Here is a 13,030-nt window from a genome sequence, read left to right as displayed (position 1 = left end):
GAATCAAAATATCGATAACCATAATCAAATATTACTTGTAATATTCTGTTATGGGATTAATTACAATACAAATCAGTTTATTTAAAAAAAATTGATATAGCCCAATTAGGAGGAGAAATAGTTTAGTTAGAAATTTGATATTTTTAAGTTTAATCGTTGTTTTACTTTTCTATTAATATGAAAATTAAACATATATATGTTAAAAACATAGATATTTTTATAGAATTATAGTTCGTAAATAAAATAAAATTTATGTAAAACAAAAATTTTAAACACTTTAATTTATATATCTATATTTTCATAAAAAACTAGATACTCTCGAATTATAATAAAAACAAGAAGTGAATGAATGTTAAGAGCATGGACAAGAACAATGCTGAAGCAAGAACATCTCCTTACATAATAGCACCACCAGACTTGTTTTATTATGTTAAAAATCAATGCAAATCTCTAAAAAAATGATTCTAAATTCCCCAATTTCACGGTCTAGTCACAAACCAGAAAATGAGTCCTTTTCAAACAGAAGACATGAAATCGAAAACTTTTGACTCTGTATCCATATAATCTAAAACGATTTCGACTTTTGGTGATGCTTTGGGCATTGAAACTAAGTAATCTAATAAACAGGATCCTTCATAACTAAGAGGAATAATGAATTTTTCCAGTGCTGGGGAAAAAGAAAAAATAAGCTGAACCAATTCGATATCAGGTTCTTTGCAACCTAGCCACCAAATCAATACTTTTTTGAGGCCATTGAAAGAAATGATATGCTCATGTTGCCGCACCAAAAATAGCGTGGTAGTCGATATTTGCTGGTCATGGGCTGAAATCTAAACGACGAGAGATAAATAATAGATGGAAACTAGAAAAGAATATCCAATAAAATCCACGACCAAAATTACATCACTTACTATAAAATTGAGAGATTCCAAATTAGGGGCGCTTCTAATCAAGCAGATAGCGCAGCTGACTTCAGCAAGTTCATAAGAAGATATTTCCAATCCAAGGATCTTCAAATGATTCATGTCAAAGGTAAGATTCTGCCATACTCCGTTCTAATGCCACCGCCGACTGGAATCCAACAAGGAAGTGATAGATACGAAGTTCAAAATAATCAGAGTGTACCCAATCCAACATGTAAATAAAAAAGTCGTGAATAAAAGAGAAACTGACAAGTCCTAGTTTTTTCAGTAATCAAAAACCATGTTTCAATGATAATACTTAAACAAGCTTTTGTTGTTATAAATTAATAAATATCAATACTCAAGTAAAAAAATACAAGTATATATACTTTTAAATGCACAGCTTCGGAAATAGAAAAAATCTTGGTAGCATTTAAATTATGATGAATGCTAGTAAAAGAAGACAATTCAATGAATGGATGCAAAGGAACCCATCTATTCATTCAGATTAGATATATAGAAATAAATGGATCCATTCTTATTTTTTAAAAAAAAACTAAATTGAGATTTATTAAAAATAAATTGTGATTTTTTTGGGCCATGGCTGCCACACAATCTTGGTATTCGAAATTTTCAAATTTCATCATATGAACAAGATATTTATCGTGGAATTTATTAGATGATCAAACGAGAGAGATCTGTTCGTAAGAATATACAAGAAGGACCAGCTCCGCTAATCCCGTACTGGTTTGGTATCCAGCGTTTGAAACTCACATGTATACAATCTAAACACCGTATGAATGATTAATTAATAAGACTCCCAATAAAATTTTCAAGCGTCGAAACAAAATTTTAGAACTTTCACTGTATCTTGGGTGCGAGAAAACAATAAATCAACAGAAGCCGCGCAGATGCAGTCATAAACAGAGCTCAACCAACTCGATCTCTTGCACAAATTCGTCGATCCAAGGCTTGAAATGAAGCTTATAACATGGGCAATAAAATCTCTCATTTTCATGTGTAGAACGGCGTTGATTTGGCGGCTTCAAGGTGGCGGCAATGACGGTTATGAGAAATGGGTTTGGGTTGGGCTCTTTGTTTTTCTTCCTTTCTATTTTATGTAAGCGTAATGTATTATAAATATAAGGATAATACCTATTTTCGTCCATCATATTTGTCCTTTTTTCTTTTCTTCCCTCGTCTTTCTTGACTGCTGGATTCATCCATCAAGTTTTTAATTTGTTACCATATTATTCTCAGTCGTGATTTCCTCTCGTAAATATCATTCTTCACATTTTAGAACCCTTGGATTAAAAATTTCTCCCAAGTAAGTAGAGTGAAGGGCTATAGTTAGGAGAAATAACATATAAATCGAAGAACCGCACTCCTGCGAAGGCTAACATCGACCTTTGTAGTAATTCCAGATTTGAATCTCTGATGGTTAAGTAATCTTTCCATTATCAATTTTGCATTGTATGTTTTAATCGAAAAATCGATTATTTATTGGCTTATGTATAATGTCACTGCACTTATGTATTTTGAAACATAATAATAACAATTAATGTGAATTCAGCTTGTTGTCATTAATGTTTGGTCAGTCAATTCACTAATCATAAATATAATTAATCCCTGTAACACATCTGCATGTGTTACAAAATGATAAATATGGTGCAAAAATCTACTCGTCAATTATGCTATCTATACAAACAACCATTATTTTCCAGACATTCAACTATATATAATATAATTTCATGATGTGCTCCAAACTCGTCCGGCAGTGCACATCTTCTGGCAATTTCAATGTGAGTTTTTGAGCAATTTAATTTTAATGATGCTCGAAATAAAAGTGAATTAGTTCTTCTTTATTTTTGCCTATGTGAAAATTTATATATATATATAGGAATCTAAGGTTGATTGCATAATGTTTTAAAAAAATTGTATATATATATATATATAATTTCTATTACTTAATAATTGAAATTACCCCTGTATGATAAAATTTTATACATGTAAATATTTATGCAACCAGTTATAATTTTGAAAATTTATTTGAAAAAAACCTGGTGTTTATGATAGTTGGGAAGAGACTCATGCACAAGTTCATAAATTTTGTGAGGCTTCCCACAAGTCATAATGGAGTAGACAAGAGCCAGTGAGAGCATTTGATGCATATGTGAAGAAATAGTCTGGTCCTGTTGCTACCTGTAACTCTATTGAGAAGAAATGCTCAAGTTCAATGTCCAGTCCAAGTTCGAGTAGAAAACCAATAGAATATGAAAGAAAAACACACAAATCCCTCCTTTTGAGACAGGATAGACAGTGGGTGCAACCTAACCATTCGTGACTTGTAAGCAATATGCCAAAACAAAATATTTACCTTAATGCTAGCATTTGTCAACTGGTAAATGCATTGTATTCAAGGAACTTTGCTATAGAAGAAATGATCTCCAAGAGTTGTAATGCATTAAAGTATTTGAAGTTTTACATTTTCCTGAAGCTAGAATATTAATCCCATGATCATCACGTTCAATGTGTTCATTTTAGAAGAATTGTATGGATTATGGAGAGGTGATATACTGTCATCCCAAACTAATCATATTTCATAGCTACTTGGATTTCTGGTTTCGTAATTCACCCTCCATGCTATCAAGCCATAAAAATCCGTGGACTAATATACAGATATACAACACTAGGCTAATTAAAACAAATCAATTTCATCATTGGAATCAATATATATATGAAAGCTAAAAATCATGTGAACATAGAATTGGTTTATCCATAGTGCACAATATATTTCTTGGAGTAAAAAAGAAATGAATCTGAGCTGAATGCTGGAATGAAGTTACTAGGATAAGCAGGGGAAAGAAACATGATTCTTGACTGATATAACTCCACATAGCAGAAATATAAACACAATGTATGCATTGGAACTACAAAAACTATGACTATGTCGCGGAAAGTTCGATTGGGTATTTCTTCTTCTTAGCTCCCATAAGATAAAGTTCAAGCGACTCCATAAGCCCCTTGTACAGTTCACAAAACTAACAAAATGGTTAGCCAGTTTAGCGATGATCTTATTGGACATGTTACTAGAATAGAAATATCATATCTGATCCGCTCCTCTTTATGACACTAGCATCATCTATGGAGGTTTGGGCAACCATCAATTTCTGATTCCGGATGGACTCTCAAGTTTTCCGGTACATTGGTCAACTCCGGGCCGTCAGAAATCTTGAAACTCTTAAGCCGAGAAAATACATCCATTGTACTCTCATACTCCCAAGTTATCAATGTCGTATTATTTGTTACTTCGAAGGACTTCAAAGACTGTTCATTGGTCAACTCTGGGCAGTCAGAAATTTCACTGTATTGCTATCACCATAGAGTCTCTCATAGACAGTGTCACGCCCCGAAACTCGTGATTTGACACCGGCGTCGTTTAACAATCACACAATTGAAACAACCAGCCTCGTATCATAGTATAAACCGAAATACCAGTTTATTAATCATAATCTCAAAAACCAAAGTCTTTACAACTGAAATAACTAATGAAATAAATGCGGAAACGTTTTTACATAAAACTTGAGTACCAAAATTCAGAAACCTCTTTACTAGCAACTCTCGAGATTAAAACAATTCACCAGCCCCAAAATTGTTCCGATTCTTCTTCTTCAATCTGCTCTTCGGATTTATCTGGGAAGGTTGTAAGGGGTGAGTATTTTGGGAAATACTCAGCAAGTGGGGGCCGTTCGAGTACACAACAACATGCATATAAAATTCGAAATATGTACACACACACACACCATGCATAAATTGACTCATACCACATTCGTATCCTTGACCTGACACTGGGATTCCTCTACTTTCAATGGTTTACTGACGTCAGTCCCTAATTTTTATTCCTCTAAGGGGGCGACGCCGGATCGGTTATATCCCCACCGTATGAGTGTCATATCATAGTTGGGATTCCCTCCCATATCAAGTTGAATCCTCACAGTGTCAACATAAAACTCATGCACAAATCGTAGCCAGAAGGGGTAGATTGTACTCGACCGAAATTTCGAAAATACGAAAATGCATACACCGAAATTACACATTTAAAACAAGCCCACTTACCTTAAATTCTTGATGAAAAACGTAAAAAGGCTAGGGTTCTTCGAAATTGCTACTTCACTGGTTGGACGGCGGCAGGGCTTCGCTGCGCTCGAAAATTCCTAAGGAGACTAGAGCACCAATTTTCGAAAATTTGGTGTGATATGTGGTGTGATTTTCGAGTCTACAGGGCCCTCCTATTTATAGGGGTTGGCTGCTATCGTGATCGAGTGATATCGCATTTGAATCTGAATCAAATCTTTATCGAGAATCGTGATCTATCCGTGATATAAATTCGAACTCTAAATATTTTATCTCTCAATTTTTCTAAATTCTCAAATATATACACTGTAAATTTCGAATTCTAGGGATTTTATTATCCTTTGCCTGATTTTTATCCCGGTATCTCCATATCAACTCAAATCTTAGGCATTTATCTGCGAAATTTCAAATAATAATATACACGATATTATTATTCACTCAATCTTGGTAAAATCTTACAAATCTCACATCCTCCTCAAATGAGATAAATCCTGGTATCCAAAATATACTATCGTGATAAAACTTAAATGATAAAACTTAAAATTCTTGGATTTTACATCCCTCCCTCCTTATGGGAAGTTTCGTCCTCGAAACTTGGGTTGGCTTGGTCTCCGAAGAGGTACGGGTACTGGTTTCTCATCCTTTCTTCTAGCTCCCACGTGGCTTCTCTTTCGGTGTGGTTCGACCATTGTACCTTGACGTAGGGAATAATTCGTCGTCTTAGCACTTGGTCCTTGGTGTCCACAATTCTAATGGGAACTTCTTCGTACTTCAGCTCTTCTCCCAAGTTACTTTCGATCATGAGCGGTTCTCCTTCTAACACGTGGCTTGGGTCCGAGATGTATTTCCGTAGTTGGGACACGTGGAAAACGTTGTGAATTCTAGACATGCTTGGTGGCAGGGCCAATCTGTATGCTAGTGTGCCCACCTTTTCCAAAATCTCAAAGGGTCTTACGTAACGAGGGTTTAGCTTCCCAGCTTTACTGAATCGGACAACTCCTTTCATAGGCGATACTTTTACGTAGGCCTTCTCACCAACGTTGAACTCCATTGGCCTTCTTTTCAGATCTGCCCAACTCTTTTGTCGGTCTTGGGCTGCCTTGAGTTTTTCTCGGACAACTGTAACCTTGTCTACTGTTATCTTTACGAGCTCGGGTCCTACTACTACTTTTTCTCCCACTTCATCCCAATAAAGTGGTGATCTACATTTATTCTTCACAAAGAATAGTGATCTTGTTCAGTTCCCTATAGTCGATGCACAATCTCATACTCCCATCTTTCTTCTTCACAAAGAGTACTGGCGCTCCCCATGGGGACACACTAGGTCGAATTTGCTTTTTGTCCAGCAATTCTTGGAGTTGCTCTTTTAGCTCCTTGAGTTCAGCTGGCGCCATCCTGTAAGGTGCTTTAGAGATTGGTGCTGCACTAAGAACCATATTAATTTCGAACTCAACTTCGCGGTCCGGAACTGTCCCTGGGAGTTCTTCTGGGAAAACATCCGGGAACTCACATACTATTGGGATGTCTTCTATCCTCTTATTACTGGCTAACCAATCCATCCCTAGAATGATGTCGAAATCGACCATAACCAATTGTATCAAGTCGGCACTGAAAGTCTGATTAGCGATACCGATCTTACAATCCTTGTGAATTTCATGAGCTTCTATGGTCTTACTCGTAGGTGTGGCTATCCGAAAAGGTTCAGTTAGAGATTCGGGCTTAAGTCCTAATTTCTTAGCAAACCTTTTAGACACAAAAGAGTGTGTAGCACCACAGTCAAACAATGCATAAGCAGGTACTTTTTGAAGTAAGATGGTACCTGATACGACTTCATTGGCGTCGTCCGCCTCTTCTTAGTTCATAGCGAACACCCTGGCATTAGGCTTATTCTCCTTTGGTTTGTTGGGGTTAGCTCCCACATTCGGCCCAGTTCCCTTGTTGGGCCCAGCTGATTGGTTGGCGGCCGTAGGACAATCTGCGATCCTGTGCCCTACTTTCCCACATCCGAAGCACGCACCACTGGCTCTTCGACATTCCCCGGGGTGTCTGAAACCGCACTTCGTCCGCCATGATGGCCGGAGCATAAGATCCAAGGGCATTAAACTGAGACGTGTACTCCACTACTGACATGTCTGGAGCTTGAGTAAGATTTTCAAAGTCACTTAACTTCTGCAATCTGACTTCTGCCGGGTAGTACTGTTTCAGAAATGTTTCTCGGAAGTTTTGCCATGTGATTGGTCCAGCAGCGGTCATGGCTGGCGAGACTGCTTCCCACCATTTAGCTGCTATGTCTTCCAGGAAAGGTACAATCACCTCCACTTTGAGTGCCTCTGGAACTTCCAAAAGCCTTAACTGAGTTTCGACACTCTTCAGCCAATTCTGGCCAACTTCGGGATCAGTGTCCCCTCTGAATATCGGACATCTGTTCTTACGAAGGGACTCGTAATGAAATTTGATTCCATTCGGTGGTGGTGGTGGTTGATTGGCATTTGGGTTTCCAAACCCTTGCAGTGTTGTCGACACTATGGTGACTATGGCAATAAGATCAGCTCGGCTTAAATTAACTGCAGTCGGTGGTCCATTCTCCTGTCGATTCTCCTGTCTCTCTTCGCGATCGGCATTAGCGTAACGCGGGTTGTGGTTTTGCCTTGGGGGTCTGCCGGCCATTTCCTACATTCGCAAGTTCTAAAAATTGGTACGAGTAGGTTCATGCAATAGATTGCGCAGAAGTAAATTGAAATCAATGGAACAAATAAAATATTTTATTGATTTCTCAAACAGGAAAATAAATGAATACGACCAATCTAAATAAATAAATGTACTGAAGAAAAGAAAACGTAGCAACAATGAGAATAAACTACTAAGAATGATTCACTAAAATGTTTTAATCCTTTATCTCTCCGTTTCCCTCGGCCACGTCAGGTAGGGCTTCTTCCTCCTCGGGATCCTCAGGCACCTCTGGGTCTAAGAACTCTGCAAGCTGCATCTGAAGAATCTGATTTTCCGATTCCAACTCAGCAATCTCTTCCCGGTGGGTCAGAATCTTTCCTATCGCGTCATTCAATTCATTTCTTGCGTGTGCGCAGTTTGTTTCATTCTTCTGGATGAGCTCCTTCTCCTTTGCTTTCCTTTCGTCTACCTCCTTGGATAGCCTTTGGTTATTCTCATATAATTGCATGATCACATTCCAGGATTCTTCAATTTTTTTCTTATCCCTCAGCCGGGCTTGACGGGCTTCAGACAGTTCTATGGTGCGTCTATCCACTTCCTCCTTAGCTTGCTTGGCTTGACTCATCGTTATTTGTAATGACTCTCGCAGTTCACAGTTATGTTCTTTAACGAGCTCGAACATTTGGAAGACCTCGTCAATTCTTTTCTCTGCTGTCTCCAGTTTGGTAGTCAGATTTTCCACTTGTTGCCTCCTCTCAAGATTACTAGCTCTCAGCCTCCTGATAGTCCTATCCTGGTGTCCTATAGCCAATTCCTTTAAATGTATAGCAGCCTGAGCGCGTGTGCGATGCTGGTGGTAATCCAACTGAATAGTCTCCCTATGGGTAATCGGGGTTACTTTCTTACGAGCAGTGACACGAAAACGAGCCATTTCCTGAAACAATAAAGAAAGGAAACGCTCAGAATATCAAAAATAGGACAAAATAAATATCAAAAACTAATAGAGCAAGGTATCGAAATTTATATGTATTTTTTCGAAAATTTCCGAAAATAGGAGGTTAAAGCTGGCGGGTTGACTCGATGATTCGGCCGAGTTGACTCGTCGGATTGACTCGCCGGAGTACGGTCGGAGTAAAGGCGCGCATTGGCGAAGAGGTCAGGGTCTCGGAACCGATGATGTCACGGCCAGAATCGGTCGGAAGTTACCTAATTTGGCCGGAAAAATTCGCGCAACTCGCTAACTATCTCGAATTTGGGCGTTTACGATTGGTTTATCCGATCCAGAAATTGATTGTTGAGAAACGTTACCCATGGATTGTGTATCGTTTGCGTACAATTAATTTAAAATCGGAGTAGGATTGGTAGGGTAATTGGACAAAACAAAATTCGGCGTTTAGGGTTTACACGCCCTAGTTCTTGGATCTGAAATTATGGCTTCACCCGAACACTAAATCTGAAATTGGTTGAGGGCTATTGTTCATTTCGTCGAGACGATTTCGGAACTGGTCTCTGATCGAACACACATTTCCGGAAGCGGCCGGAATCGGCGGAAAAGCTCGGCGGCGCACATAAGGTGCTGTTTGGCCGAAATCCGAATTTTTTTTTTGAAACTCGATTCTTCCACTCGGATTTTGAACCTGGCGGCTCTGATACCACTAAAATGTCACGTCCCGAAACTCGGGATTTGACACCGGCGTCGTTTAACAATCACACAATTGAAACAACCAGCCTCGTAGCATAGTATAAACCGAAATACCAGTTTATTAATCATAATCTCAAAAACCAAAGTCTTTACAACTGAAATAACTAATGAAATAAATGCGGAAACGTTTTTACATAAAACTTGAGTACCAAATACAGAAACCTCTTTACTAGCAACTCTCGAGATTAAAACAATTCACCAGCCCCAAAATTGTTCCGATTCTTCTTCTTCAATCTGCTCTTCGGATTTATCTGGGAAGGTTGTAAAGGGTGAGTATTTTGGGAAATACTCAGCAAGTGGGGGCCGTTCGAGTACACAACAACATGCATATAAAATTCGAAATACGTACACACACACACACCATGCATAAATTGACTCATACCACATTCGTATCCTTGACATGACACTGAGATTCCTCTACTTTCAATGGTTTACTGACGTCAGTCCCTAATTTTTATTCCTCTAAGGGGACGAGGCCGGATCGGTTATATCCTCACCGTATGAGGGTCATATCATAGTTGGGATTCCCTCCCATATCAAGTTGAATCCTCACAGTGTCAACATAAAACTCATGCACAAATCGTAGCCAGAAGGGGTAGATTGTACTCGACCGAAATTTCGAAAATACGAAAATGCATACACCGAAATTACACATTTAAAACAAGCACACTTACCTTAAATTCTTGATGAAAAACATAAAAAGGCTAGGGTTCTTCGAAATTGCTACTTCACTGGTTGGACGGCGACAGGGCTTCGCTGCGCTCGAAAATTCCTAAGGAGACTAGAGCACCAATTTTCGAAAATTTGGTGTGATATGTGGTGTGATTTTCGAGTCTACAGGGCCCTCCTATTTATAGGGGTTGGCTGCTATCGTGATCGAGTGATATCGCGTTTGAATCTGAATCAAATCTTTATCGAGAATCGTGATCTATCCGTGATATAAATTCGAACTCTAAATCTTTTATCTCTCAATTTTCGAAATTCTCAAATATATACACTGTAAATTTCGAATTCTAGGGATTTTATTATCCTTTGCCTGATTTTTATCCCGGTATCTCCATATCAACTCAAATCTTAGGCATTTATCTGCGAAATTTCAAATAATAATATACACGATATTATTATTCACTCAATCTTGGTAAAATCTTACAAATCTCACATCCTCCTCAAATGAGATAAATCCTGGTATCCAAAATATACTATCGTGATAAAACTTAAATGATAAAACTTAAAATTCTTGGATTTTACATCCCTCCCTCCTTATGGGAAGTTTCGTCCTCGAAACTTGGGTTGGCTTGGTCTCCGAAGAGGTACGGGTACTGGTTTCTCATCCTTTCTTCTAGCTCCCACGTGGCTTCTCTTTCGGTGTGGTTCGACCATTGTACCTTGACGTAGGGAATAATTCGTCGTCTTAGCACTTGGTCCTTGGTGTCCACAATTCTAATGGGAACTTCTTCGTACTTCAGCTCTTCTCCCAAGTTACTTTCGATCATGAGCGGTTCTGCTTCTAACACGTGGCTTGGGTCCGAGATGTATTTCCGTAGTTGGGACACGTGGAAAACGTTGTGAATTCTAGACATGCTTGGTGGCAGGGCCAATCTGTATGCTAGTGTGCCCACCTTTTCCAAAATCTCAAAGGGTCTTACGTAACGAGGGTTTAGCTTCCCAGCTTTACTGAATCGGACAACTCCTTTCATAGGCGATACTTTTACGTAGGCCTTCTCACCAACGTTGAACTCCATTGGCCTTCTTTTCAGATCTGCCCAACTCTTTTGTCGGTCTTGGGCTGCCTTGAGTTTTTCTCGGACAACTGTAACCTTGTCTACTGTTATCTGTACGAGCTCGGGTCCTACTACTGCTTTTTCTCCCACTTCATCCCAATAAAGTGGTGATCTACATTTCCTTCCATAAAGAGCTTCGTATGGGGCCATTCCGATGCTGCTGTGATAGCTGTTGTTGTAAGCAAACTCAATTAAAGGTAGATGAGTGCTCCAATTGCTATTGAATTCAAGAGTGCATGCTCGCAGCATATCTTCCAAGGTTTGGATGGTTCTCTCCGTTTGTCCATCGGTTTGAGGATGATAAGCCATACTTAGGGTTACTTTCGTTCCCATGGCCTCTTGAAAGCTCTTCCAAAAGCGCGAGACGAACCTTGGGTCTCTGTCAGACAGGATGCTCACTCGTACTCCATGAAGTCTTACAATATTGTCCATGTACAGTGTAGCTAATTTGTCCAGATTGTAGTTCATACGGACGGGTAGGAAGTGTGCAGATTTTGTAAGTCTATCTACAATTACCCATATTCCGTCCTGACCTTGCCTTGACTTTGGTAATCCTACCACAAAGTTCATGGAGATATGGTCCCACTTCCACTCAGGTATCTCCAACGGTTGCAATAATCCTCCGGGTCGCTGGTGCTCTGCTTTGACCTGTTGACAAACCTGACACTTAGAGACGAATACTGCCACATCTCTTTTCATTCCGTTCCATCAAAAATTCCTCTTAAGGTCTCTGTACATTTTTGTACTGCCTGGATGGGCTGAAAACTTGGACTTGTGTGCTTCTGATAATATTTCTTGGCGAAGGTTATCGTTGTTCGGTACGCACAGTCGTCCATTCATCCATAGGACTCCTTTGTCATCAGTTTATAGATCTTGAGACTTCCCGCTTTCGACTTGTCCCCTAAGTTTCTTTAGCTCAGGGTCTCGATCCTGGTTTAACTTGACGGTCTCTTGCAGACATGGTCTCGCGGAGAGTGAAGCTAGAGTGATCTTGCCTCTATTTTTCCGACTCAGAGCATCGGCCACTTTGTTCGCTTTACCTGGATGGTAACTTATAGTCAAGTCGTAATCCTTCAGTAGTTCGATCCATCGCCTTTGCCTCATGTTTAGTTCTTTTTGGGTGAACAAGTATTTGAGGCTCTGCTGATCTGTGAAAATTTCGCACTTGGCGCCATAGAGATAGTGCCTCAAAATTTTTAAGACAAATACAACTGCTGCTAACTCAAGATCATGCGTAGGGTAGTTCTTTTCGTGCGGTTTCAACTGCCTTGACGCATAGGCGATCACTCTTCCCTCTTGCATGAGTACGCATCCCAGACCTTCCTTAGAAGCGTCACTGTAGATGGTGAATTCCTTGTCTTCAGTGGGTAAGGCTAGTACTGGCGTGGATGCGAGCTTTTCTTTTAATGTCTGAAAACTCTTCTCGCAACCTTCGTCCCAGATGAACTTGGAATTCTTCTGAGTGAGTCTAGTCAGTGGTATAGCTATGGAAGAAAAACCTTCGACGAACTTCCTGTAATAACCTGCCAGTCCAAGAAAGCTCCTGATGTCTGTGGCGTTCTTAGGTTTTGGCCACTCTATAATTGCCTCAACTTTCTTGGGATCCACTGATACTCCTGCTTCCGAGATCACATGTCCTAGAAAGGATACACTCTTAAGACAGAACTCACATTTCTTAAACTTAGCATATAGCTCTTTCTCCCTCAGTGTCTGTAGTGCAAGGCGGAGGTGCTCTTCATGTTCTTCCTCGTTGGGAGAATAAATGAGGATGTCATCAATAAATACCACTACGAACCGGTCCAGAAATGGTTTGAACACTCTGTTCATTAGGTCTATAAAGG

At 39.4% G+C, this 13,030-nt stretch overlaps 2 protein-coding genes and 1 long non-coding RNA gene across 3 annotated transcripts; all 3 read right to left on the bottom strand.

Moving 5' to 3' along the window:
* Positions 1-451: 451 nt before the first annotated feature.
* Positions 452-1,389, bottom strand: LOC142534384 (uncharacterized). The gene is made up of 2 exons (XR_012817033.1): positions 912-1,389; positions 452-830 (listed from the first exon to the last, which is right to left on the bottom strand). It is a non-coding gene; the product is annotated as an uncharacterized LOC142534384 (long non-coding RNA).
* A 2,458-nt stretch (positions 1,390-3,847) lies between these two features.
* LOC142534382 (uncharacterized) lies at positions 3,848-6,087 on the bottom strand. Its single transcript, XM_075641220.1, has 2 exons — positions 5,731-6,087; positions 3,848-3,925 (listed from the first exon to the last, which is right to left on the bottom strand). The coding sequence occupies exons 1-2, from the start codon at positions 6,085-6,087 to the stop codon at positions 3,848-3,850; spliced, it is 435 nt and encodes a 144-aa protein (XP_075497335.1).
* Positions 6,088-6,244: 157 nt separating this feature from the next.
* LOC142534381 (uncharacterized) lies at positions 6,245-7,703 on the bottom strand. The gene is made up of 2 exons (XM_075641219.1): positions 7,054-7,703; positions 6,245-6,779 (listed from the first exon to the last, which is right to left on the bottom strand). Exons 1-2 carry the CDS (start codon positions 7,701-7,703, stop codon positions 6,245-6,247), a joined length of 1,185 nt encoding a protein of 394 aa, XP_075497334.1.
* Positions 7,704-13,030: the final 5,327 nt, after the last annotated feature.

Source organism: Primulina tabacum, unplaced genomic scaffold, assembly GCF_025594145.1.
Source record: "Primulina tabacum isolate GXHZ01 unplaced genomic scaffold, ASM2559414v2 Contig470, whole genome shotgun sequence".
In the NCBI taxonomy this organism is placed as follows: domain Eukaryota; kingdom Viridiplantae; phylum Streptophyta; class Magnoliopsida; order Lamiales; family Gesneriaceae; genus Primulina; species Primulina tabacum.
Note: the sequence above shows the minus strand (reverse complement) of the source record. Positions and strands in the feature narration are given on the sequence as shown.